Source organism: Diabrotica virgifera, chromosome 6, assembly GCF_917563875.1.
Source record: "Diabrotica virgifera virgifera chromosome 6, PGI_DIABVI_V3a".
NCBI lineage: Eukaryota > Metazoa > Arthropoda > Insecta > Coleoptera > Chrysomelidae > Diabrotica > Diabrotica virgifera.
The window spans coordinates 66,223,309-66,248,197 of record NC_065448.1 but is presented as its reverse complement, the minus strand read 5'-3'; the positions used below and the strand labels follow the sequence as shown (position 1 = coordinate 66,248,197).

The following is a 24,889-nucleotide window of genomic DNA, read 5'->3' as shown; positions in this document are numbered from 1 at the left end:
TTTCGTTTTATCAAAATATCTTTACTTAACAACAAGGTAGCTTATGAAAAAAAAATATAAAAAAAAATTTAAGAAACGCTTTTCTTTAGTTACGAGTGACTAAATTAAAAATATTATAAAAAAATCAACTAAAAAGCAAAAAATAAAAAAAAAAAAAAGAAAAAATCCAACACATCCGTCAAAGAAAAGCGTGGCGCTTGTTCATCGAATAAACGGTTTTCGCCCCACGCCTTTCTTAACGAATGTGCTAGATTTTTTCATTTTTTTTTATTTTTTGCTTTTTAGTTGATTTTTTTATAATATTTTTAATTTAGTCACTCGTAACTAAAGAAAAGCGTTTCTTAAATTTTTTTTTTATATTTTTTTATTTTTTTACTTTTTAGTCTTACACTTTTCAAACATTTAAATATATCGTCACGTTTATTAAAATATGTATAAAACATATGATGTACTAACATATACAGTAGTCGGAATCGGCAAAAAATATGAAACTTTATTGTTTATTAATTAAGCATAACGTAAACAATTAACGTAAAATGTGAAATTATGTATTGTTCATACCATTAGCTATACAATCCTTAAAAGTTTCAAGTTTTTACATTGTAAAAAACAAGAGAATTTAAGCGTTTTCCATTAAAATCGTTTTTTTTTATTTAAACAATTAATAAACATGTAAAATTTTGTTATTGACTATTCGTGTATTGTCCCCGCGAATGCATATGTCTGAAAATTTTCATTCATTTGCATTGAAGAAAAGGCAGTCAAATTAACGTCTAAAAATTTGACGCCAACTATTGAACTAAATAAAAGCGTTTAAAAATAAACAAAATCGGTTTTTAATTTTCTTTAAGACCAATAGTAATCGAGCTATACTTTTTTATATGTTAAATCTTCTTCGTCAAATGCTAAATATTGTAGTTTCAAAGTCAAAAGACGGGAAAACTATGCAGTTTTCGAGGATAACTTGTTAAAACTAATTTAAAGTATTTAATAACATCTATCTCCAGAAATAGAAAAAAGTCTGTATCTCAAAAATTAAGTGACTTATAATGAAAATAATGGCAGTCCTTATTTTTTTCAGCGCAAAAGTGATCGGAAGCAACCGCCCTAATCAGCACCGTTATTAAAATTAGTCATTGACCTAATTGGTCTTCTTTATTTATGTATTCTTAATAGTTTCTATAAGTTTTACCGACCTAGAATGACTGGTTTTAAAAAAAAAATGAGTTAAAAGCGTATAACGAATTTTTGTAGTTTGTAGAAAATGGCTTTTTCTTCAGAATAGAAAGATTAGCATCAGAGATACGAACAAATGTCTAATAATGAAATTGTAGCTTATTTAATTTCCAAGAGCACGGTTTGCAAAAATTTTTTCTACGGGAAAAATTCAGTGAACTGTTGACAAATAAAACTTGTAATAACATGCAAAAACCATCTTTACCAACCCTTTCAAAGTCACCTCTTTTTGCGACTGAGGATTTTTAAAAGATTTAATAATAATACGCTTATAGATCTTGTAAAAACCTACAAAATTATTTACGCGTAAGTTTACCAAAACGCCCCATGTATTTTGTCGGACAGAACTTCCAATTTATTTGTTACCGTTTCATTAAGCTCTCATGCAAAAATCAGACTGCTATTAATCACCAATATAATTCCTGTCACTTGACATATTCTTCGTATTGGACTTATTAGAATGCCCAGTTTTTGATAAATACTAGTCTGATTTTTGCATGAGAGTTTAATCAAATGGTAACAAATCAATTGACAATTAAAACGTCCCCTGTTCCAGTGTTCCCGTATATCAAAATTTGTCCGACTAGACACCGTTAAGCTATTAACATATTTTCAGCTTGCTATTAATCAACTTGTTTTTTGTACGCGGTATCCAGGCCTATGGGATTTTGTCTGTACTAATAAATACACATCGCAATAATCGCGAATTAAGTAGGTATGTCAAAAACTGGTGTTTAAAGACTAAAATCCTAAGACGGTTCGTTTGATAATTGCACTGAAAGGCCTTAACTGAATATAACGTTATACTTCACCGTATACCATTTTCCAATTACAAATATTAAAAACAAACACAACCCCAATTCAGATTTCGTGATTCCACTCAAGTAATACTGTCGACTTTTAAGAACATTTTCTCGAAAATAAACAACTTTATTATAACGAAGTTAATTTAAACTCATACAGAGCGGTAGATTGCCAAAACTCATGCAAAGGTATAAGAAAAATATAAATTTACATCAAGCCCTAACTGCTTTCTGAACCAAAAAAGAAAATTTGATAAAACATCTCATGGCTCCGTGATCCAATTTAAACAAGGTACAAGGAAAATAGGTAATGCCGTTATTTTCGCTTTTCTATGCATATAAGGGGAGAACGAAAACATCGCATTAGCTGAGAAACTGGATCCCGACTTGATATTTAATCAAAAACTACAATGAAAGGATAAAATGCAACAGGAGACGCATTTTGAAAATTCCTATTTTGTCTCTAGATTGGAAAACACGATCAATTTTCGCCTGCTACTTACGTTATGTAAAAATTGTCTGAAACCATGAGCCACTAATAAAAGCTTTAAAACGCGGTACCTGATAGTCTAGCCACCTATTGCTTCACGTTGAAGTTTTATACAATCTATTACGGATTATTGGCATTAATCAACACTAATAACATTATTAGATATTAAAATTAAGCTTTGACCAATATATCTTTATTTCGTTTGCTACTAAATATTCCTGCAGCCAATAGTTATATTCTATATCCCTATTTAAAATATGTGCCCAATATCAAAAAAATTTAACTTAACATAACTTCTATTGAAGAAAAACTTATAGCACCTTATTCCAATCGAAGGTAGTATTGAACAAAGATGAAGCTGCAAAGGCAACATCTTTTAGAGGTGTTGACAATACTAACAAACTTAAGAAAATTCCTTAAACCCTTGTCAGGGAGGGGTGATACTGTAAATTTATATTGATAGCTTAGTGTCTCCAATGGTTGCAATCCTGTGCCAAGCGGACGGCTCTGTAGGGATTTTCCCCCAAGAGTTTTCATTAGGGCTGCCTTCGTGTTGGAGATATTCCTCTTGGTCTTCAGTCTTTTTGTTTCTTCGTTCGTTTTGTTTCCTTGGTAGGCAAGAGGAGGAAGTAAAATATCTTAAAAAAAAAGTAAAATCCACCAAACTCCAGGCAGCGATGGCATCCCAGCAGAGTTATTTAAACACCGTAGATAACAGTTTGCAAACAATAGTTGGTAAAATTTGGTCATAAGTGCAAATGGCTGAGGAATAGAACTTAGGCTTAATATGTCAATTACACACAAGGGGGTACCATTTAAAATGGACTAATTACCTCCGAATGACACCTCCTGAATGAATGATGAAATCTCCTGAATTGAGCATACAGGTTATTATCAAATATCTTGCATGACAAATTGAAGCCTTTTACCGAATCGTTCCAAAGAGAATACTGGTCAATTTTCAAACGTGGATGTTCAACTATTAATCAGATTTTCAGTTGTTTTCCCTCTAGTTCCATGTCTTTTTTCTATAGTTCGATATTGGCTACTATATTCGCTGTTATGACTTTACGGACAGCAGCACTCGTACCATTGACTTAGATTTTCAAGCTATGGGGGGTTATGTGAGGGAGATGCGCTGGTGTGTCAGCTTTTTTAACAAAACCTTAGTAAAAGTCATATTAGACGCTGATTTATATAGAACGTGCACTATATTAAACAGATCAGACCAAATTGTGATATATACTGACGATGTGAACAGTATAACAAGAACTAGGCCAGGACCACGGAAATCTTAACCGAGCTGGTAGTAGCAGCAGAATGAATGGGATTACAGGTCAATCGAAGTAAAACCCAATTCATGCCGACTAACACAAATACGAGGGCAGGAAATATTGACGTAGAATCATAGGAAAATTAAAGGTGGATCATAATTGCAAATAGATGCTATCATGGTCTATCAAAGTACTTAGCCAATAAACGTTTTTCTCCCAAAACTCGTATAGGGCTGTACAGAACACTGATAGTACAGATTCATAGAACCTCATACAAAGATCACATGCATGGATACTAACCAAAATAGACGAATCCTCTGTACATATTATTTAACCTTCCCATGACCAACCTGTTTTTGTTACATGGATGACCAACGGGGGTCAAAAATGACCCCCAGTCAAAAATGGCAATTGACAAAAAATTAAGTTGTTTTAAGGAATACAATAATGTGTTCGTAATTTTAATGTTAGTAGTGTATCAATAAATGATAAATAAACATTATTGGTAAAACATATTTTAATTACAACTGAACAAAAACAGGAATCATCATCCTGAACATAGAACTAAAGAAATTTTAAAATATACACTAATTTACGTCGCCACAGGTTTAACAAACAATTTTTTTTAATATTGGAATGTTTCTTATGGTGGGGGAGCCCAAGCAGGGATTTTTGCAGTTACTCTAGTGCGTCAGATTATCATATGGGGAGAAACCTGGTACCCTGCAGATGTACCTCTACCATATATTGGCTCTTAACACAGCGAAGTTCGTTAAGGGGGCCCGAAAAAAAAAACTGTCCTTAAAAAAACTCAAAATTTTCAGATTAAGATAAGGTAAGTACATGCAAAAAAGTGTATATTTCAAAAATCTGACGATTTGAGCCGGGCGGAAGAAAATTGTTCAGTTCCAAAATTTCAAAAGAAAAAAGCGAATATTTCGAGAAATTAATGACATCGAAAAACTAAAAAATACGTGCTCAATATTTTTTAAAATCTATCGAATGATGCCAAACACGACTTCCACGGAGAGGGGTGTGAAGTAAATTTAATATTTTAAATACAAATCCCGCGATATTTCGCAAAATAAACATCAGGTCGAAAAACTGCAATATACACTTAATCAATATTTTTGAAAAATCTATCGAATGGTACTAAAGACGACCCCCTAGGGGGTAGGTGGGGGTTACTTTAAAATCTGAAATATGAGCCCCACATTTTTATTCCAGATTTGGATTCTTTACGTAAAATAAGCAACATTTATTCGAAACATTTTTCCAAATTATGGATAGGTGTCGCTATAATCGGAAAAAAACGATTGTTGGAAATGGAAAATTAAATTGAAAATGGAAAGTCCCTACTAAAATGGACAACTTTACTTAATTTTTTTTTGGTTTTAGGACTTCTCTTAGGACCTACTCTTCACAACCCAATAGGTCCCCAAAGCGTTCGAGTGACTGCACATTTAGCATACTTCGCTCCCCTACTATTACAAATAATTCCACATAATAGAGGGTATTTACTTAATATAAAATTGGAACATAGAAGGCTAAGGGAGTTCGTCTTTGACGCTAAATTCAGAAAATATTTTTTTTTTGTAAAATATAGGGAATTTTTTTTATTACAGAATATGAGGGTGAGGGTATCTAGAATGATATTGAAGTCGAATAAAAAATAGTGAGTATGAAATTGAAAATATTTCTAAATTTATTAAATAAAACATACATTGGGGTCAAAATTTACCCCCCTTGGTCATGCGAAGGTTAAAAAAGCAAAATACTCGGGGCGGTCTGTAAAAACGGAGTATCGAGGAGTAGATATAACTTTGAACTGCAGAATATCTACAAACATAAGTTTCTTGGAAAAAGATATTACCAACAGGAGGTGCAGGGTCCGCGGAATCCAACATTATTAAAATATTTTAACAGCGCAGGCGATAGGAAGAAGAAGGAACATATCAAGGCTGAGATGGATAGACGTGGTAACAAAGGATGCTCAGAAGATCGGTATTGTCAACAGGAAAATCCAAACAAGGTACAGAGCAAAATATCTCAGAAAGCTTGAGATGAACAAGAAAATTTAAGGGCTATAATAGCACCGTGATGATAATGATGATGATCGTTAATAATAAATACAAATATTAACATATTTTAGAATAGTATATTATCTACTATTCAACGAGCATGTAATGATGACTATTACTCAGGATGATGAAATTTGTGACACGAGCCAAAGACGAGTCCGTAATTAATCAGAGTAAGTAATAGGCATTATATGCGATTAGAATATTTTACTTTTTGTATGACCTGCTTTTTACTAGTAGAAAAATATAATTATCAACCACTCTCGATTAAAATTAAAATTTACAAAGATAACTGTAGTCCATCAATAGTACGCGGCTCAATAATTTGTTGCTTACTATTAGGAGGGGTACAATAATACTATTTTTACAAGAAGTGTAAGTGTCTCGACCGTAAGGATTATTCTTATAAAGATAAACACTATTTTGGTGCATTTCTGTTAGCGAATCAAATTTAAAGATAGCAACGTAATAGCACGTAATCTCATGTCACGTAATAACCGTCTATTTCGACTTTAAAAACTGTTACATATATTTTATGTCACTTTAGGTTTTTTGCATCACTTGCTTAATTAAACCGGGTACAGTAATGGATGTTATTCGCTAATGGACGTTATATTATACAGGGTGAGTGCGGAGGAATGTGCCAAACTTCAAGACTGTATAACATACGTAAAACTAATCAAAAATGACTCATATGTTGTTATTCGATTTTCATTTGTTTCCAAGATATGGGTTGTTCAAATTTTTCCTGCAAACTGACGATTTATTTGTTGCTCTAAAATCGGTTGAGGTGTGCAAACGAAATTTGGTGGGTTTTAAGACATAGTTACTGCGCATGTTTTGACATACAATTAAGAATTTTATATTCACCATTGACGCGCGTACGAGTAATAGTCTGAAATTTTTTAAAGAAAAAAATAGTACGCCACTGACATATTTCAAATTAAAAATTATTTTTGAATTTCCTGTTCAATTTCTGACAAACAATCTATCTTCATGTTTGTTCATACGATGCTTCGTTTTCATGCAAAAAATAAAATATCTTAACGCTTACAACGTATTCGGAATAAGTTTCTACATATTCATACAGAAACTTCGTCGAAAACTTTGTAAGCGTTAAGATGTTTTATTTTTTGCATGAAAACGAAGCGTTGCATGAAAAAAGGGAAGATAGATTTTTGTCAAAAATTGAACGAGGAATTCAAAAAAGATTTTTAATTTAAAATATTTTAGTGGCGTACCATTTTTATCTTTAAAAATTAGAGACTATTATTCGTATGCGCGCCAATGGTAAATATAAAATTCTTAATAATATGTCAAAACATGCGCAACAACTATGTGTTAAGACCCACCAAATTTCATTTGCACACCTCAACCGGTTTTAGAGTCATAAATAAATCGTCAGTTTGTAAGAAAAATTTTAACACCCCATATCTCGGAAAAAATGAAAATCGAATAACAATATATGAGTTATTTTTGATTATTTTTACATATATTATACAGTCTTGAAGTTTGGCACATTCGTCCCCACTCACCCTGTATATTCAAAAATAGTGAATAATGAACATATTATTAAACTGTCGCAGAAAAGAAGTTAATTCATTAAGGTGTTTTTAGACTTACCTCATTCGAAGTAAAAAATGAGTTGTAACTTTATTAAATTGTACAAACTCTTTTTTATTAGGGATATTGATAACTTTAAAAGATAACATCTTAAAATGAAATTCGTTTCTGAGACTTTACGATAAGTAATGGTACTTAAATCTGATAAAATAAATAATAGTAGGGGAGGAAATTACGCTAAATTTTTGCAGTTACTCGAGCGTTATTGGATTGTGAAGAGTATGTCCTAAAATCAAAAAAAGTTAAGTTTTCCATGAAGTGGGGGACTTTCCATTTTTTAATTTAATTTTCCATTTCCAACAATCGTTTTTCCGATTTAACGCCACCTATCCATAACTCGGAAAAATGTCTCAAATAAAAGTTACTTATTTTTACGGAATGACGAGTTACGAATGAGATATATTTTTCAAAAATATTGAATACGTGTATTTTTAAGTCTTTCGATCTGATGTTCATTTCACGAAACATCGCGGGGTTCGTATTTAAAATTTTAAAATTACCACCCACCTGTGGGGGTCGTGTTTGGTATCATTCGATAGATTTTTGAAAATTTTGAACAAATATTTTTTAGTTTTTCGATCTGACTTTAATTTCGCGAAATATTCGCTTTTTTTTGCGAAACTTTGTGATTTTCACTCATTTCCTTACGACCCGCTGAAATCGTCAGATTTTTGAAATATACACTGTTTTGCATGTACTTAACTTACCTTATCTTAACCTGACAATTTTGAGTATTTCTAAGGATAGATATTTTTTTGGACCCCCTTAACGAACTCCCCTGTATTAAGAGCCAATATATGGTAGAAGAACATTTACAGAGTACAAGGTTTCTCCCTATGTGGTAATCTGAGGCGATCGAGTAACTGCAAAAATCCCCGCTTGTGCTCCCCTACCATAATATATCTGGTGATAACCTACTTCAAAGTTGACATAAAATTTTATTTTGTTTCATACTCTTTATAAAAACTTGATATTAAAATCATATTATACAACATGCCTACAAAAAAAAAGGGGACACATATGAGTATTTTGGCCCCTTCAAAAATAGGGGCTAAAAATACTCATTACAGTATGTGTGGGTAGTTCGCTAATCTTTGGAATGGTGAAGGAATTCACCAGGACAAAAAAAGGCGAAACAGTTCATTACAGAACATTCACAAATATTTACGGCGTACCTAATAAGCAAAGACAGGAAATAGTCAATGCCATACTACGGCACTACGGAAATAGTCTTCTTACGGCAATATAAGCTGAATAACAGTTGAAGCTGATTCTGTCACCGGGAAGAAGAAACAAAAGAGCATATTATGTCAGTGTTTACAGTCTGGCAAATGTGCGGTGCTTTACCTTCGCAGAAGAAAATCCACCTGCAAAGAGCTACATTCGAAAAGGTCGCAGTGGAACTAGTGGAAAAGGTTAAAGGTCACCTCCTTGTATCTATCCATCTATCTACCTATACCAGTGCAGAGACAAAGGAATATAAGTACACTTATACCTATTTGCCTCAAACTCTTTTGAAATTTTGCGTCAGTAGTAAAACAAGAATAAAAACCGCTAAACGCCGTAAAATGAGTGGCGCATACAATATTCCAGCTACAAAAGATCTGATATGAATATTACGTGGCGCAAAAAACGTATTTTTATTTTGATGCAAAACAAAATTCTAGTTTTATTTTAAAAGATTTTTTCATAATATTTGCCCAATTTGAAGTAAAACGCGCCACAAAAGAGTAACTTTGATACAGTTTGAATTTTGAAACTCTTTTGTGGCGCGCTTACTTCAAATTTAGCAGACATTATGAAAAAATATTTTAAAATAAAACTAGAATTTTGTTTTGCATCAAAATGAAAATACATTTTCGCGCCATGTAATATTCATATCAGATCTTTTGTAGCTGGAGTATTGTATGCGCCACTCATTTTTACGGCGTTTAGCGGTTTTTTATTCTTGTATCAGGTTTACTGTCAAGAGACCGAAATCATTAGACCGAAATCAGTAGATCAAACTCATTAGACCGAAAACCACTTTACCGAAACCTCACTAGACCGAACAGCAGAAGACCGAAAAGCAGTTCTTTGTACTTGTCTCAGTAAAAGAGATAAGACTAATGTAATTACAACTAAGTGTTATTTGGATGGTTATTATAAACAGTTAAAATGGTATTAACGTCACTCTACCCTTAATTTATTTTTACCTTCACTAATTTGTTTAACGGATGAAAATTATTTCATATCAGACTGCACAGAGTAACAATTTACACAGTCTATATATAAAATACTACAAAAAAAAATACAATAAACAAAAAGAAAGATATACAAAATTTTATCATAATTTACTGCAAACTATTTAAATTTATTTACCATTTCGGTCTAATGCTGTTCGGTCTAGTAAGGTTTCGGTAAAGTGCTTTACGGTCTAATGAGTTCAGTCTACTGCTTTCGGTCTAATGATTTCGGTCTAATTGTCGTGTACCCTTGTATCAGGAGTTTTTCAAAGTTATTTATAAATTAAATGTATAAAGTTGAATGCAATGTTTCTCGATTACACGTTAAGCTTTATAAATGGTCGCCTTTGTCGCATTATCTCCCAAATGATCTAGTGTCCATCGAATGCAAAATAGATTTTTTTTCTATTCGAAATAGATTGAAAAAATATTGGGATGGCCGGTAAATGAACTCGGATTGCCCGTTGCCAGATCAAATTAGCGTTGTAACCACTACAACTACTTAAACCATTTAGGGAATAATCGTTAATTGGATTATATTTTGTAGCTTAATATTTTCTAAATGGCTTAACCGATTTTGTTCACTAAACATGAGTTTGAAACGTACTGACAAGTAGTATCTTATGCATCTAAGGTCAAGTATGATAACTGAAGCTATTACAGGAATTATTGAGCTTGAAAAACTGTTTTTCCCATAAGAAATAGATTTGATCATACTTATGAAGCCTATAACTTAAAAATTCGAATATTCCTGGATATAAGGTATACACCGTTAGATTCGACTAGAGTCCTTCTACAAACGCTTAGTTGTTGGCATCATTCATAGGTTGAAATTTTGAGTAATTGCCGAAAAACCAAAATTTTCAAAGTTTTGCTTTTCAGTTTTTCAGCTATACCGAGCCGTGTGTATGTCTAATCCTGACAGTTTAGACACCATTTAAAAGCTTAACTCAACGCTATTGATTTGGTGTATCTACTGTTCTCCTGTCTCTTCTTGGACTGAAGATATATACCGTCAAAAAATATGCCGTTTTGTACCTACCAAGTCCTATAGCTGGCTTATGGGTAGTCAAAACTTACAAACTACACCCGTTCTGAATCCACCCTCACCCCCTCTTTAAATACAGAAAAAAAATTCAGATCGGTTTAACTTTTCCACACACATAGGTACATAATATATAGGGTGAGGCAGGTAACTGGCCTATTAGAAATACCTCGAGAGCTAAAGGCAACAGAATCATGAAAATTGGAATAAAGGGGTTTTGAGGGATGATCTATTAAATGAAAATATTTTCATCTCTTTGCAACTTCCGGTTATACCGGAAGTTGCTTATAACTTGGTTTTTTTTTAATGGGACATCCTGTATATTTTTACATTTTTGGATTCTACTCAATATCTTCTTTCTTAAAATATGAGATTTTGTAATATTACACAGGGTATTTTAAAAGATATTTACGTTTTTTTATTAATTTCGTAGCAATATTCACACCCTGTAGAATTGTAATAGTTCGACATTAAAAACTATGCTTACGGTTAAGTGATTTTTAATATAGTCTATTATCGTTAAGAATCATTAATATAGCTAATTTTGAAATATTAGTATACAGGGTTGGTCGAAACTCGGAATGAATATTTTCTGAGTTTTCTTAAATAGAACACCCTGTATTTTAGTATTGTAATGAAATGATATTTCATAGTACTTTTTTATTTTATAAGTATTCCCTATACCTAACTGCTTTAATTTGTGAGTTATTGGTGATTCAAGCTAAACATTAATTGCAACAAAAAATACGTAAAATTTTATTAGGTTGGCCATGAAAATATGCAATCACAAACATTTTTTCAGAAATAAATACATATTAATCCAGACCGATCCTTAAAATTACCAATAATGGTTTAGCTATCAAAATAGCTACGTAGTTAAAGTTGTTGGTGCGACTAACAATTAAGCACAAATTAAAGCAGTTAGGTATAGGGAATGCTTAAGAAATAAAAAAGTACCATAAAATATCATTTCATTACAATACTAAAATACAGTGTGTTCCATTTAAGAAAACTCAGAAAATACTCATTCCGAGTTTCGACCAACCCTGTATACTAAAATTAAAAATTTAGCTATACTAATGATTCTTAACAATAGTAGACTATATTAAAAATCATTTGAACGTAAGTAGAGTTTTAGTTGTCAAACTACTACAATTCTACAGGGTGTGAATATTGTTACGAAATTAATAAACAAACGTAATTATCTTTTAAAATACCCTGCATAACATTACAAATCCTCATATTTTAAGAAAGAAGACATCGAAGAGAATCCAAAAATGTAAAAATATACAGGGTGTCCCATTAAAAAAAACGAAGTTATAAGCAACTTCCGCTATAACCGGAAGTTGCAAAGAGATGAAAATACTTTCATTTAATAGATCATCCTTCAAAACCCCTGTATTCCAAATTTCATGATTCTGTTGCTTTTAGTTCTCGAGATATTTCTAATAGGCCAGTTATCTGCCTCACCCTGTATACATACATACATACATATCCACAAGCATTTTCCCTATTTTAAATAAAAATTGACTCATATTTCTGAGCTCGGTAACTTTTGAACGGTATAACCGATTTTCAAAATTAAACATGCGTTGGAAAGGTAATGATCGCTTCTATTAAAAGCCGCAAAGGTCGGAGTTAAATTTTCGAGGTTTTTGGGAGTTTTGAGGACGAGAACGAAAAACAGACCCTAAATAGGAAGGGCCGTAAAATCCACACCCTTGGACCAAAATCGATGGTTGATATATGAATGGGTGAGTCTTTTCCTGAACTTTAAGATGGGAGTTGGCCCAATTTTCAATTCAGTCAGATTTAGAAAATCTAAAATTCCGTTTATATATATTATGTAGTGTCTCGTGTAGGGGGTGTAGGTATGCGCCACTGGCGAGAACTGCCGTTCTCTGGTAATTAGTAGAGCTTTTTATTTATATCCTTTTGTCACTAAGTTTTTAGTACAATATATTATTATTTTGTGCCCTCATATTATTTTGCTGCTATTTGTACCTCTTAGCTTCTAATCCCCTAAAATATTTTCTTCCATTAAAAAAATTTGCTAAATTTACCTTGACCGAACTTTTGACATCAACCGGGCTAAACAATATTCGGTTTTAACTCAAAGCTAAGAATAAATACAGCTATTCCTGTAAAACTCAAAAGTTTCGATGCTATTCATATTTAAATTTTAAATTATAGCTTCTCTTTTCAACCACTTCGTCTCCTGTACAAAATATATATTTGCGCAGTCTTTTACTTATGACCGAAGTTGGAAAAAACATAAATTTTACCAAATACCGAAATATGTCGATGTGGAGAGAAAATGATGATAAGATTAACTGATTTCTCGTATTTGAAGCAGATATTTCTCGGCTTAGTAAAGCTGGAGGCGGTATATAAACGAACCGAGGTAGTATTTTCGAGTATTCGAATATTATTTCGCCATTATTTTATCATCTTTGGGTTTTCTGCAGCATTAATCAAAGAAATTGGATTTATTTTTCTTTTTAGAGAATACACATTTCTATCATTAGAATCTATTGCTAGTTTTAAAGTGATTAATTTGTTTCATAACGAATAAAATCTTACCTGGCATTTAAATAGGTATAATTAATCAATGTTTGTTGGGAGCTAACCATAATTAACTCCCTCTCTGCGAACCCTTCCAAAACTAAATTGGTAGACCTTACAACTAAGAGGAAGCTTACTGGACTGAGTGAGCCGAAATTATTTGGAGAGGTACTGGAAAGAACCAATGGGTTCAGGTTCAAGTACCTAAAAACCACTTTTAAAAAAGATTGGATGACAGAGGGACTTTTAAAATCTGTACATGAAAACATAGATTGTATGATCAGCTAATCGAAAGTCCCTCAGATAACTTAAAAAAACAACGATATACAGACTATAACAATAAATTAAAACTGCAAAAGGAAATTATACAAAACAACGAATTGAAAAAAATAAGACCTCTTCTTCATCATTTTGGAATGTAATTAATTCACTGTGCGGGAAAATAAAAGGAAATACAAAAATTTAATCAGTTGAAACCAAACAGGAGAAATAATAACTGACCGAAAAGAAATTTCAAATGAATTTAATACACATTACAGTAGATTAGGAAAAAAGTATGCAAGAAAAATACCCATTTGTAATGACCAGATTGAGGAAATAGATAGAATAGAAAGCAGCATGTACTAGTATCTCGTTGATCGAAAAAAAGTGGTAAATGCAGTAGGTACAATCTTTAAAGAACAAAAAATCTCCTGTCTGGGATGGGATCAGAAACCATCAAACAAATTAAGGAAGAAATTATTGCTCCTTTAGCTTTGTCTGAAAAGATGTCTGAAAATATGCAAAATCAAACCTCTGTTTAATACAGAAAATAAAGAAGACGTGATTAACTACAGACCAGTCTCTTTGTTGTCTGATTTTTCCAAAATATTTGAAAACATTTTAAAAAAATTGATTAGTTAGTTTTTTGGATAGGCTTAGTATAGTCTCGGATTGCCAATACGATTTTAGAGAGAGAAAATCGACACAAGATGCTATTTGTAAACATCACAAATATCAGAAAGTTTTGAATCTAATAAACGTAGATTATGCATATACGTCGATCTCTCTAAGGCGTTTGATACAATATCTCACGAAATCTAGTTGAAAAAATTAAGAATTTTGATCTGAGAGGACGGGTTTAAACATTTAAAGATTATCCAAAAAAATTAAAAATTTATATTTTGTCGACAAAATATTAAATAGGCATCTCACCTTTATAAGATTTCAAAGTTTGATCAGTGTAACATAATTATTTTGGTTATTATTGCGACCGTATATTATTAATTAACAATTGAATTGTTGCTAAAATATTCGTTTAACTTTCACCGGCTTCTGGAACTATAATATAAACCAAGAAAGCTTTTTTGTCACCGAGTTATTTAATTATTGGTAGATAATAACTTATCTAAAACTTTATTTGAAATTTAAAGATTTTGTTGTGAAAACCTGCATTTTCCGAGGAAAATTTTCATCGGAGCAGATCGTGAAAAACATGTGTTTATGCAGAATTTAATTTTGGTGAATTTTTATTAGGGTGTTTTTGGTGTAAAGTTAAAATGTTCGGAGTTATGGAGCAAGAATTGAAAAAAAACACGATTTGGGGGCGCCATTTTGTTAATAAAAAAAGCAGCACACTCTCTGCGGGCTTTGCATACCTATATTATTAATATATATAGTCATAAGCTTCGATTCCAGTAATAAAATTGCTGGTAAATAACTTTTCCCAAAAATGGCCTATTCTCCGATAATCAGCTCAGTCCGATAATTCAGCTCATTGAAAACATCATTCAATCACAAACGATAGAATTTGACTTGAACTTTCAAATGCGGTAAGCAGAATTGTTTTTTTTTTCAATCAAAAGTTATTCGGGATCAAAAATTGCAATTTTTCAATTTTTTGAAAGTTCAACCGCGTTTATGTCGAAAACTGTGCATCCTACGAAAAAACTTGTAAAAACATTTTTTGCTTAGAGTGACCCAACAAAATACAAAAAAATGTTTTGTTTTGCATAAAATCGCTGTTATGTGATTCCTCAAGTTCTTTCTTTTTAACAATCTTATCGACATCCGGATCGACTGTTAACCAAAAAATTCGTGGTCTACGGGTCAAAATACATAAAAATCTTGGGTAAGTCCATCTGAATTATATAAGCAGGCCGTTGTACTCCCACTGGCGACAGGACTATTTAAAATTTACATTTTTAGGTATATTTTGAAAAAGAAGCCACATCTCGAAAATCCCGTCTTTATCAAAACAGACTAAGAGGCAAAAAAGTTTTAAAAACACTGTGTTTAATTAATGGTACCACAATAATTGTTTAATTGGAACGTACACAAACATTAAGATGATTCTGCCATAAGAATGATCGATGTCCATTTACAATAAAAAATCTTAATAGTTTTCGATTTATCGGAAAAAATCAATTTTCATTTTGTAATTTTAAAGGGCTGCAACTTTTTTTTATGAGCACATCTCTACTAAGATAAGTATTGGTTTAATCGAACTATTTTTGACTCCAGAATGTGCGGTATAAAGGAATAAAGGATTGCAAACTAAACTAAAGAAGCTACTGCCCCATCCCCACTTTTAACTTTAAAAGTCATAACTAACAGATAGGTACTTCTAAATAAAACATGAAAGTGAATATATGGAGTTGCATCCAATAAATTCAGCAGTTCCACGAGGTAGGGTGCTTGAACCGATCCTGTACCTATTGATTAGTTTGAACAAACTCAATGACTCAAACTAGTTTAAACATGGTTCAAAACTTGCTAAAGAAATGGCGTATTAAAACAAATGTATTAAACACGGGATGTTTACCCTCCGCACCCAGCTAGCAAGATAACGTTACATTAACGTTAAATTTAGGTTTTTTTGTATTGTTATGTAACATCTATCAAAAAATGACGTTACTGATACGAAATTTTAATACGTGTATTATACGTATGAATTTATTCGTTTCTGAAACGCGGCTCTTTGGTAGGTTTTAATGCGTATGAATTTATTCGTCTCTAAAGGTAGAATTCCGCACCAAGCGACCGAGACAGGAGACCGCGACAGGTGACAGATAGGTCGGGAAAGGCGATAGTTGGTCGCTGGTCTCGGTCGCGGGCTGCAGCACTACCCCGATATAATTGCATTGAGAGTAGTAGTGGGGAGACCTCGCCAATCTGTCGCCTGTCGCGGTTTCCTGTCTCGGTCGCGTGGTGCGGAAGTCTACCTGAACACTTGGCTTTTTGGTAGGTTCATTTCAGCGCCATCGCGTATTTTTTTCGAACCTTTCATTAATACGTAACCTTACATTTCCGTGATTAAAATCACATTAAAATCGTGTTTTTTTATGGAGTATGGGGTTATGTCAAAAAAATCGAATTATTATTGTTGTGTGCCTCAATGTGATTCTTGGATAAAGCGTACCTAATAGTAATTTATCGTTTCATTCTTTCCCTAAATAGGATAAACAAAATAGCATTCTATTCAATGACAGTTTAGTTGAAAAACGAAATGTATGGAAATATCTTCTAAAAATGGGGAAGCAGCCTAGTCCTTATATGAAAGTGTGCAGTTTACGAATGAAGAATACTTTAAGGGTATGTTTATGTATTGTAATATAAAGTAGCTATTAATAATTTTGTCTCTTTCTCTCACATAAAAGTCAAATATATAATAAATGTTTATTTCAAATATTTAATAAATGTGTCAGCATCATGTATGTGGTTTTACTTACACAATAATTTCAAGTCCTATTTATAAATATCATTTATACCGAAAATTCTCCTAAAAAGTGACGTTTTTGTGACGTTAAAAAGGTTACGTAGAAATAACGTAAAATTGTTACGTAACATCGCTGTGACTTTTATACGTATATTTTAGGTAAAATTTGATGTAACTTTTGCCGTAACTTCTCCCAAAATGTTGACGTTTATTTGACGTTATATATACGAACACTGTTAGCTGGGCAGAGAAATGACTCCTCCTGTTCAGTTTATTAATTGGCAACTTCCACAATCTGATAGCGTCAAATAACTCGACAAGCACGTGGATCGACGACTGACTCGGACAAAACAGATATTCGGTAAGAGCAAGTAACTTAGCCTCAAACCAAGAAACATGTATCAAAACTCGTACCAAATAACAAAAAATTAATATACCAAAAAAAAAGAATGTGTTTGTACTTTGTACGCACGTAAGAAGTTATACTTCTATTATATGATTTCTTAAAAATAAATATACTTTAAACAGTTTGTTTTAATTTTTTTAAACACCAAACTAATTTTGTGCTTACCGCATTGAAAAAAAAATAAAAAAAAAAGTATAGGATTGCTCCGGATTCGAATTTAAGACCTCTCGATCTCTGGCCGAATGCTATACCAAATACGCTACGAGGACTGTGTCTATATCGGTTCGGACGTACCTAATGACAATTCACGGTAACAAACCGGCAAGGTGAAGTATAATAAATATACAATAAAATGTTTTAATAATACTCATCTTACTCCTGAGGAAGGCAAATCCAGAGACACAAAAATTATAATAAGTATATTTATTAAAACACTAATATTATTCTTTTCACAACTTTTCTTGCACTGATATATTTATAGATAACTTGAAAGATAGCAACTAAACGCCATATTAAACGCCATACTGTCTGTGTGCGCATGCGCGCAGTATTATGAAATTTTACTCTCAATCGCGTCTAAAGAAGTATAACTTCAAAAATCTTGAAACCTGTTTGGACCTGCGGCATCCAACTGTTAGGAACTGTTAACAACTCAATCATATCCGTCTTGTAGAGGTTCCAAAATAAAGTACTGCGAGCTATTGTTGATGCTCCCACTATATCAGCAATGAGATTATTCTGCATGATCAGAACTCAAACTTTAGAATCAATCAAAAAGACGTACACTTTTTTTTTGGTATCAACTATAGTGAAAGAGTGTCAGTGCACCCAAATCGGTTAGCCGCCCAACTAAACGAGCGCAACGCCAATGAAGTTCGTAGACTAAAGCTGCTATCTGCTGTCTACTGTCATCCGACCTATCTACTTCACACAGACTTTAGTTTGGTGTTAAAGCAAATATTTCACACATTCAATTCACACAAACAATGTTTTACGTAGGTTTAGATAACTTTAAAAGTGATTATTTATAGGCATGATGATACTCTACATGTTGTCAGCTGAATTGTCAGAAAAAAATGCTTATTGCCTACTAGGCAGACACCAGATCTCTCTAGACTCTAGCTAGGAGATAAAAACAATCTGTTATGTTATACAAATTACAGCAGGTTTTCAGTTAATTATAGTTAAATAAGTACTCTACTCTTTACTAACGATAAAAGTAATTAAAATATTATGTTACTTGATATAAAACTCACTAATTATTAACGACAGTTATAAGTTAAGCAAACTTCTATTCTGCATGCATCCTACATTCTCAGAATGACTCGGAGTCACCCATAAAGTCGTCAAATTAGGTCTCGTGAAAATTTCGTATTCCACCGTGGTTCGTCCTTACTAGAAACAGCAATAGTGGGTAATAAACGTTAAATGAGTTGGCACGCGTTGGAAGTAATCGACCTATCTTGCTTCTTAAGTAAATAACATGTCTACGTTTTATTTACATGTAGGTAATTAACTATGCGCGTATTGTCGGAGGAAAATGGGGTATTTGGTTTAATCATTTACAATTAGGTAATGCGTTCCCTCTGGGAAATTAATATAAACTGCACCGCCTTTACATATCCTATGTGCATATATGTATTATGAAACACATATTACATATATGTATTATAAAAGTTAGTATTTCTTGGGTTTAGATTTAGTGAATAATATTAAAATTGAAAATAGATTTTTTTTATATAAAATCAACGTTTCGACAGGTAACCCATGCCATTGTCAGAAATCATAAAAATATACATAGAAATGAAAGACAAAATGTTACTGTAGAACATGTTATAAAACTTACCCACACGTAAAATATAGACTATTAATAGGCCAGGTTAATAAGACAAAAATATACCCTGTTCGTGACACTTCAGCAGCCAGAGTACTGAAGCGTTTTTTCGACAGGTAATACCTATACGAACAAATTGTAACTATTTCCTGCGTAGGATCTGGCGGCCATTTTTATTTATCAACAACAAACTGTCAAAAAATGGCATTTTCCCCTTTTTTTCAAATCAACGGAAAACTGCAAAACTTATAATTTTTGTAGTACAAATATCTTCTAGATTATGGGAAAATCGTTAAAATAACGTATTACAAAGTTTGATATACTCATTTATTGTTAATATAATTGCGGAAAAAGTCGGAATTCCAAAAAAATTATTTTCGCAGTAACTGTTGTAAAAATTAGTGGACAGCTTTGAAATTTTTGTCAAATGAGGGTCCTTTGGTGTTTAATATGTGATAAAAATTTCAAATCGATTCATCTAATTGTTTAAATTTTATTAAGATTGTGTTCCCAAAGATCATTTTTTTTTTGCAATAACATAAGTCAGAAAAAAATTACGTTAGAACCATTCCACCGGTGTCAAATAAAAGAGCATGAGCTACGTTTTCAACATGGCTTAAAAAAGTGAATAAAAAATGCATTTATTAGTAATAAATAATTATGCAAAAGTATCGTCAATTTTTCTTTATAAATTTTTGAATAACTTTTTCCAAAAAAAAACTTGTTTACCCTGTTTTAAGTATACAACTACCAAGTAATGTTATTTATATCATAATTGATAAAAAATTGTAATAAATATATATAATTTCTTATATAACAAAATAAAAATTTATATAAGGAAAGATTTACAATACTTTTGCATATAGTATTTTTACTACAAAAACGTTATTACGTAGGTCAAAATTTTTGACGTAAGAGAACTGTCAAAACATTAGAATGTGACTTTTCATTATTGCCGTGTTTATAATAAACATAGCAATAATTAAAAGTCACATTCTAATGTTTTGACAGTTCTCTTACGTCAAAAATTTTGACCTACGTAATAACGTTTTTGTAGTAAAAATACTATAATTATTTATTACTAATAAATGTATTTTTTATTCACTTTTTTTAAACCAAGTTGAAAATATAGCTCATGCTCTTTCATTTGACATCTGTGTAATGGTTCTAACGTCATTTTTTTCTGACTTATGTTATTGCAAAAAAAATGCTCTCTGGGATAAACAATTTGAATAAAATTTAAACAATTGAATGAATCGCTTTGAAATTTTTGTCATATATTAGGCATTAACCCATTCATGCCCAGAATTCCCTAGTGATTTTTTTTGTGTAATATTTTAGTCACGGAACTTCTATGGTACCTTAAATGTAAAAATGGTAATTAAAACCTTATCAGCATCTAACTGCCAAAATGGCAGCCTGGCAACTCTAGTTGCCACTGGGATTAAGCTGTGTAAATATAAAAATAAACGAAAAATTAGTATCTATTTATTAAATTCAGTTAATAACATCTAACAACAAAAATTCTATGTGTGAAACACTTTAAAACAGTTGTCAGGGTGTAATGCAATGTCACATTTAATAAAAAGATAGGATGTCCGATTGCCACAGACCTTACAACATCGATACTTGGATGCACCTTTCTGAATAATATGATCAGTGTGGTCTTTTCGGAGTTCTTGAAGTACAGGGGAAAAATTCAAAGACGTTCTGACACCAGGTATTTTTGGAAGGGTTCCAAATGATTTCAAACAATAAACTGTGCATTGGCGCCTAAAGTTCAACAATGGTATATCATAACCAAGTCGACGATATAAGAGCCAACCTTGTACACATTCGGCATCTACAGCCCATGAAAAAAAAGGCCACCACCATTTTTTTGATCTAATTCGGCAACGGTAAGAAGCCACGAATTGATCCATTATATCAACGCCTCCCATGTTGCTGTTGTACTGTTCAACGGGACCTGGAATATCGATTGTAATCTTTTTTTTTCTGCACGAGAATATCTGCTTGCTTTTTTCATAGGATATACTTTGTCACAATTGGTAAGCATTGTGACAACGTTATTATCATTCCAGCGAACGAGCAAAAGATCTCCAGACGATGAAGTAGCCACGTCACCTCTTTCTTTTTTTTCCACACACTTTTTTCTGGCAGTTTCATTGAGGCATTACAGCGATTTTCACGCAATGTTCCTGTGCCTCCAATTTCTCTGGAACTTAATTCTTGCAACAATGCAACCGACGTAAAAAGATTGTCAAAATAAAGTCTGTGTCCTTTTTTCAATTGCATGTGATCAATTAGACCTATAACAACATCACCACCTTGTCCTAGACCAGTTTGAGGAAGGCGAGTGGAAGAGCCACAATACGGTTCAACATGATGGATGTAACCCGAAGGATCGGCAGCTACCCACAGTTTGTACCCAAATATAATGGGTTTACCCCTTATAAATTGCTTACTTCCATGTTTCCCGTAATACGGAATCATACTCTCATCGACGCTAACAGTGGGACCAGGAGTAATTTGCTTGAATGCAGAATTTAGCATATCTAACAAAGGGCGAATTTTGTACATTCGATCAGTACCGTCATTGGACTGATTATCGGCGAGATGAATGAAACTCATGAGTTCGTCAAAACGATTTCGTCTCATTGCATTTGAGACTATTGGTGTATGAACGTCTTCATCTACAGTCCAGTAAAGCCGTCTGCAAGGCAGTGGATGATATCCCGATAAGAGCATAACCCCAACAAACGTTAAAATTTCTGCCGAAGTGGCGTTCAGATTATGAACTAATTTTTGCCCAGCATAAGAGTTTGTTTCGCGAACAATGTACTCTATTATATCTTGTGTAAAGTAACACCTAAATGCGTCAATCGGGCTTTTAACTGTTTCTTTCAAAAGATCCTCTACATTTGGCCGGTATTCGTTGTCGGGTTCAGGAACCTTCGAAGAAAATTCAAAAATATTTGATTTCCATGTAGTTGGATTTAGACGTGGTCGTTTGGCAGATTTCGGGCATTTGGAGGTACATGGTTGAGAAATATTATTCTGTCGAGAGGTACTTGGTTGGGAAACGTTGTTAGTATCGTCTGCAGCTTTAATTTCATGACTGTACTTCACACTTACTTGAGAGCGCAGGATGATTGGTATCGCCGGCCACTTCTTCATCCGAGAAATCAGAATCCTTATCTGTATCTGCATCTGGAGGTTCTTCGGGAGGAAAAATCGATATATATTCTGTTATTTCATTTTCTTCTTCGAGAGCCTCCAGAAATTCGTGAAAAAGTAACCCCTTGCCATCTGTTCCTCGTACATACCTGAAAATAACAAACGATAATCCATATTCCCAGTGGCAACTCAAGTTGCCATGTACTTTTATATATGTATATTGAAAAAAGTAAATCCCTCACGAATAACAATTATAGTTAAAAATTGCGACAAAAGCTTGCTATTGAAGAAAATAAATCTTTGGTTTGAAAAAATATATATACATATTTGTATACTTACATTGAACTGTCGGCTGCCATGAATATAACTAAACACGTATAACACCACTAAGAAAACTATCGATACAAACTGGTTGAATGATACATAAAAACTTTGGCTTTGCTGAATTTGTTAGCCGATAACCCCCTCCACCTAACTTAAGTGCACTTTGCGAATTACACAGTGGGAGAGGGGCGGGGAAGACATTCATATGCGTGGCAACTGTAGTTGCCACCGGGCATGAATGGGTTAAGAACCCTTATTTGATAAAAATTTTAAAGCTGTACACTAATTTTTACAGCAGTTATTGAGAAAATATTTTTTTTTGCAATTCCGACCTTTTTTCGCAATTACATTAACAATAAATGAGTATGTCAAACTTTGTAATACGTCATTTTAAAGCTTTTTCCATAATCTCGAAGATATTTGCACTAAAAAAACCATAAGTTTCCCTGTTTTACATTGATTTGAAAAAAAAGTGAAAAATGTCATTTTTTGACACTTAATTGCTTATAAATAAAAATGGCCGCCAGATCCTACGCAGGAATTAGTTACAATTTGCTCTTATATGTATAACCTGTCGAAAAAACGCTTCAGTACCCTGGCTGTTCAAGTGTCATGGAAAAAACCTTATTACCCTGGACTATAACCATAATAGACAATAGACAATAATAGACCAGAATAAAATTTGAAATCTGATATATCATTGCTTGCTTTGATAACTAGTAAGTATGCTGCAGTAGCGGATCATTTATGTTGTTGTAAAAGGCTGCAAAATGGTTATTTGTTATAGCTTAAAGAAGTTTTTTTTGGGGTGTTCGATTATTATTGTTTAATTTAGATTGAAATATATTTTGTTTAAGTTGTTCGTAGCTTTTTTGTCGTTTATTGCATTGGTGTTTTTTTTTATTTCTATCGACTCGTATATTTCCCTCTTCTTTTTCATTTCCTCAGTTTTTAAAAATTTGATGTTTTCGAAGACAAATTTAAAGACTAAACGATCTTTACAGTACCACCAATAACACCATTAGCAGCAGTACGAAAACTACGTACACAACCCTTCCATATATTAACGGTGTATCCAAACAAATAATGCATCTTTTAGCTAAACACAACATAACAGTCGCTCACAAGGCAACAACCTTAAAAAAAAATATTTCTCCAAACTGAAAAAAAAATACTCCAAAACCTAAAAATCACATGTTGTTTACACGATACTATGTACAAACTGTAAAGGTGTCTATATTGGGCAAACTAGCAACTGCTTCAATACAGAATTCGTTCCCACAAATACCTACAAGAACAACACCACTACGCTCACAAAGCATGAGAATGAGATAAAGCATAAATTTGACTTCGAATCCATTAAAGTTTTAAAAACTGAGGAAGGTAAAATTAAAATAAAAAAAAGTTTTCTTTCTGTTCTCCTTATAGTCCATTAAAATGTTACATTTTTTAGGCAGTACCTTGCATTTCCTAGAGGAGTCAATTTTATTTCTTTAACATATAGGGGGGATCAGTAGAAGCTTAAGTTCAAGTTTTTGGGGTCGCCATCCTTGTCCCCCGGTCTCCATCTTGGAAATGGGGTGCAAAGGGGTTTCGCGCTATATCTCGTAAACTACCAACCCTACGGAAAGTCTAATTAAACATTAAATGTAGCAAATTAAGTTTTCCACAATTTTGTTTCCATTACTTTTTATCGTCAAGTAACCAACAAAAAAGATGTAACCAAAAATATGTAAATTTTTTTAATAAGTTTCCTTTTGGATATTATAACTTTTTTTCAGTTCATTTTAAAATAAAATAACATTATAGCAATTTTGTAGAGGGTTTTCCAGCGAACAATTTACACTATAAACTTGTTTAATTATATTTATTTATATAGGTTTTACAGCGCTCTAAACTTGACCAGATTCTCGAATGCTCATAGGGATACAATAAAAAAAAGTTAGGCTTACTTTTCTATCTATATATATTTTATATTCATACAATTATTTATTATGATTTTAACATTCCTATGCTATTATTGATCTGCTTTTGACCTTTCTTCCCACTATAAAACTTATAACTCTAAGCATATATAGAAAACGCCCAAGAAGTTGTTTGAGGACAAAT

At 32.5% G+C, this 24,889-nt stretch overlaps 2 protein-coding genes across 4 annotated transcripts in view; both read right to left on the bottom strand.

Moving 5' to 3' along the window:
• Positions 1 to 24,889, bottom strand: part of LOC114329157 (hemicentin-2) — an 869,111-nt gene that overhangs the window by 14,950 nt on the left and 829,272 nt on the right. The gene's annotated exons all lie outside the window — the stretch shown is intronic.
• On the bottom strand, positions 20,753 to 22,989 carry LOC126887136 (piggyBac transposable element-derived protein 3-like). Its single transcript, XM_050654498.1, has 2 exons — positions 22,796 to 22,989; positions 20,753 to 22,605 (listed from the first exon to the last, which is right to left on the bottom strand). The coding sequence occupies exon 2, from the start codon at positions 22,487 to 22,489 to the stop codon at positions 21,302 to 21,304; it is 1,188 nt and encodes a 395-aa protein (XP_050510455.1). The 5' UTR covers positions 22,490 to 22,605; positions 22,796 to 22,989; the 3' UTR covers positions 20,753 to 21,301.

What these genes read in the sequence shown, in the direction of transcription:
- LOC126887136 (XM_050654498.1), bottom strand. Translation starts at nt 22,489, where the DNA reads ATGCAGATACAGATAAGGATTCTGATTTCTCGGATGAAGAAGTGGCCG.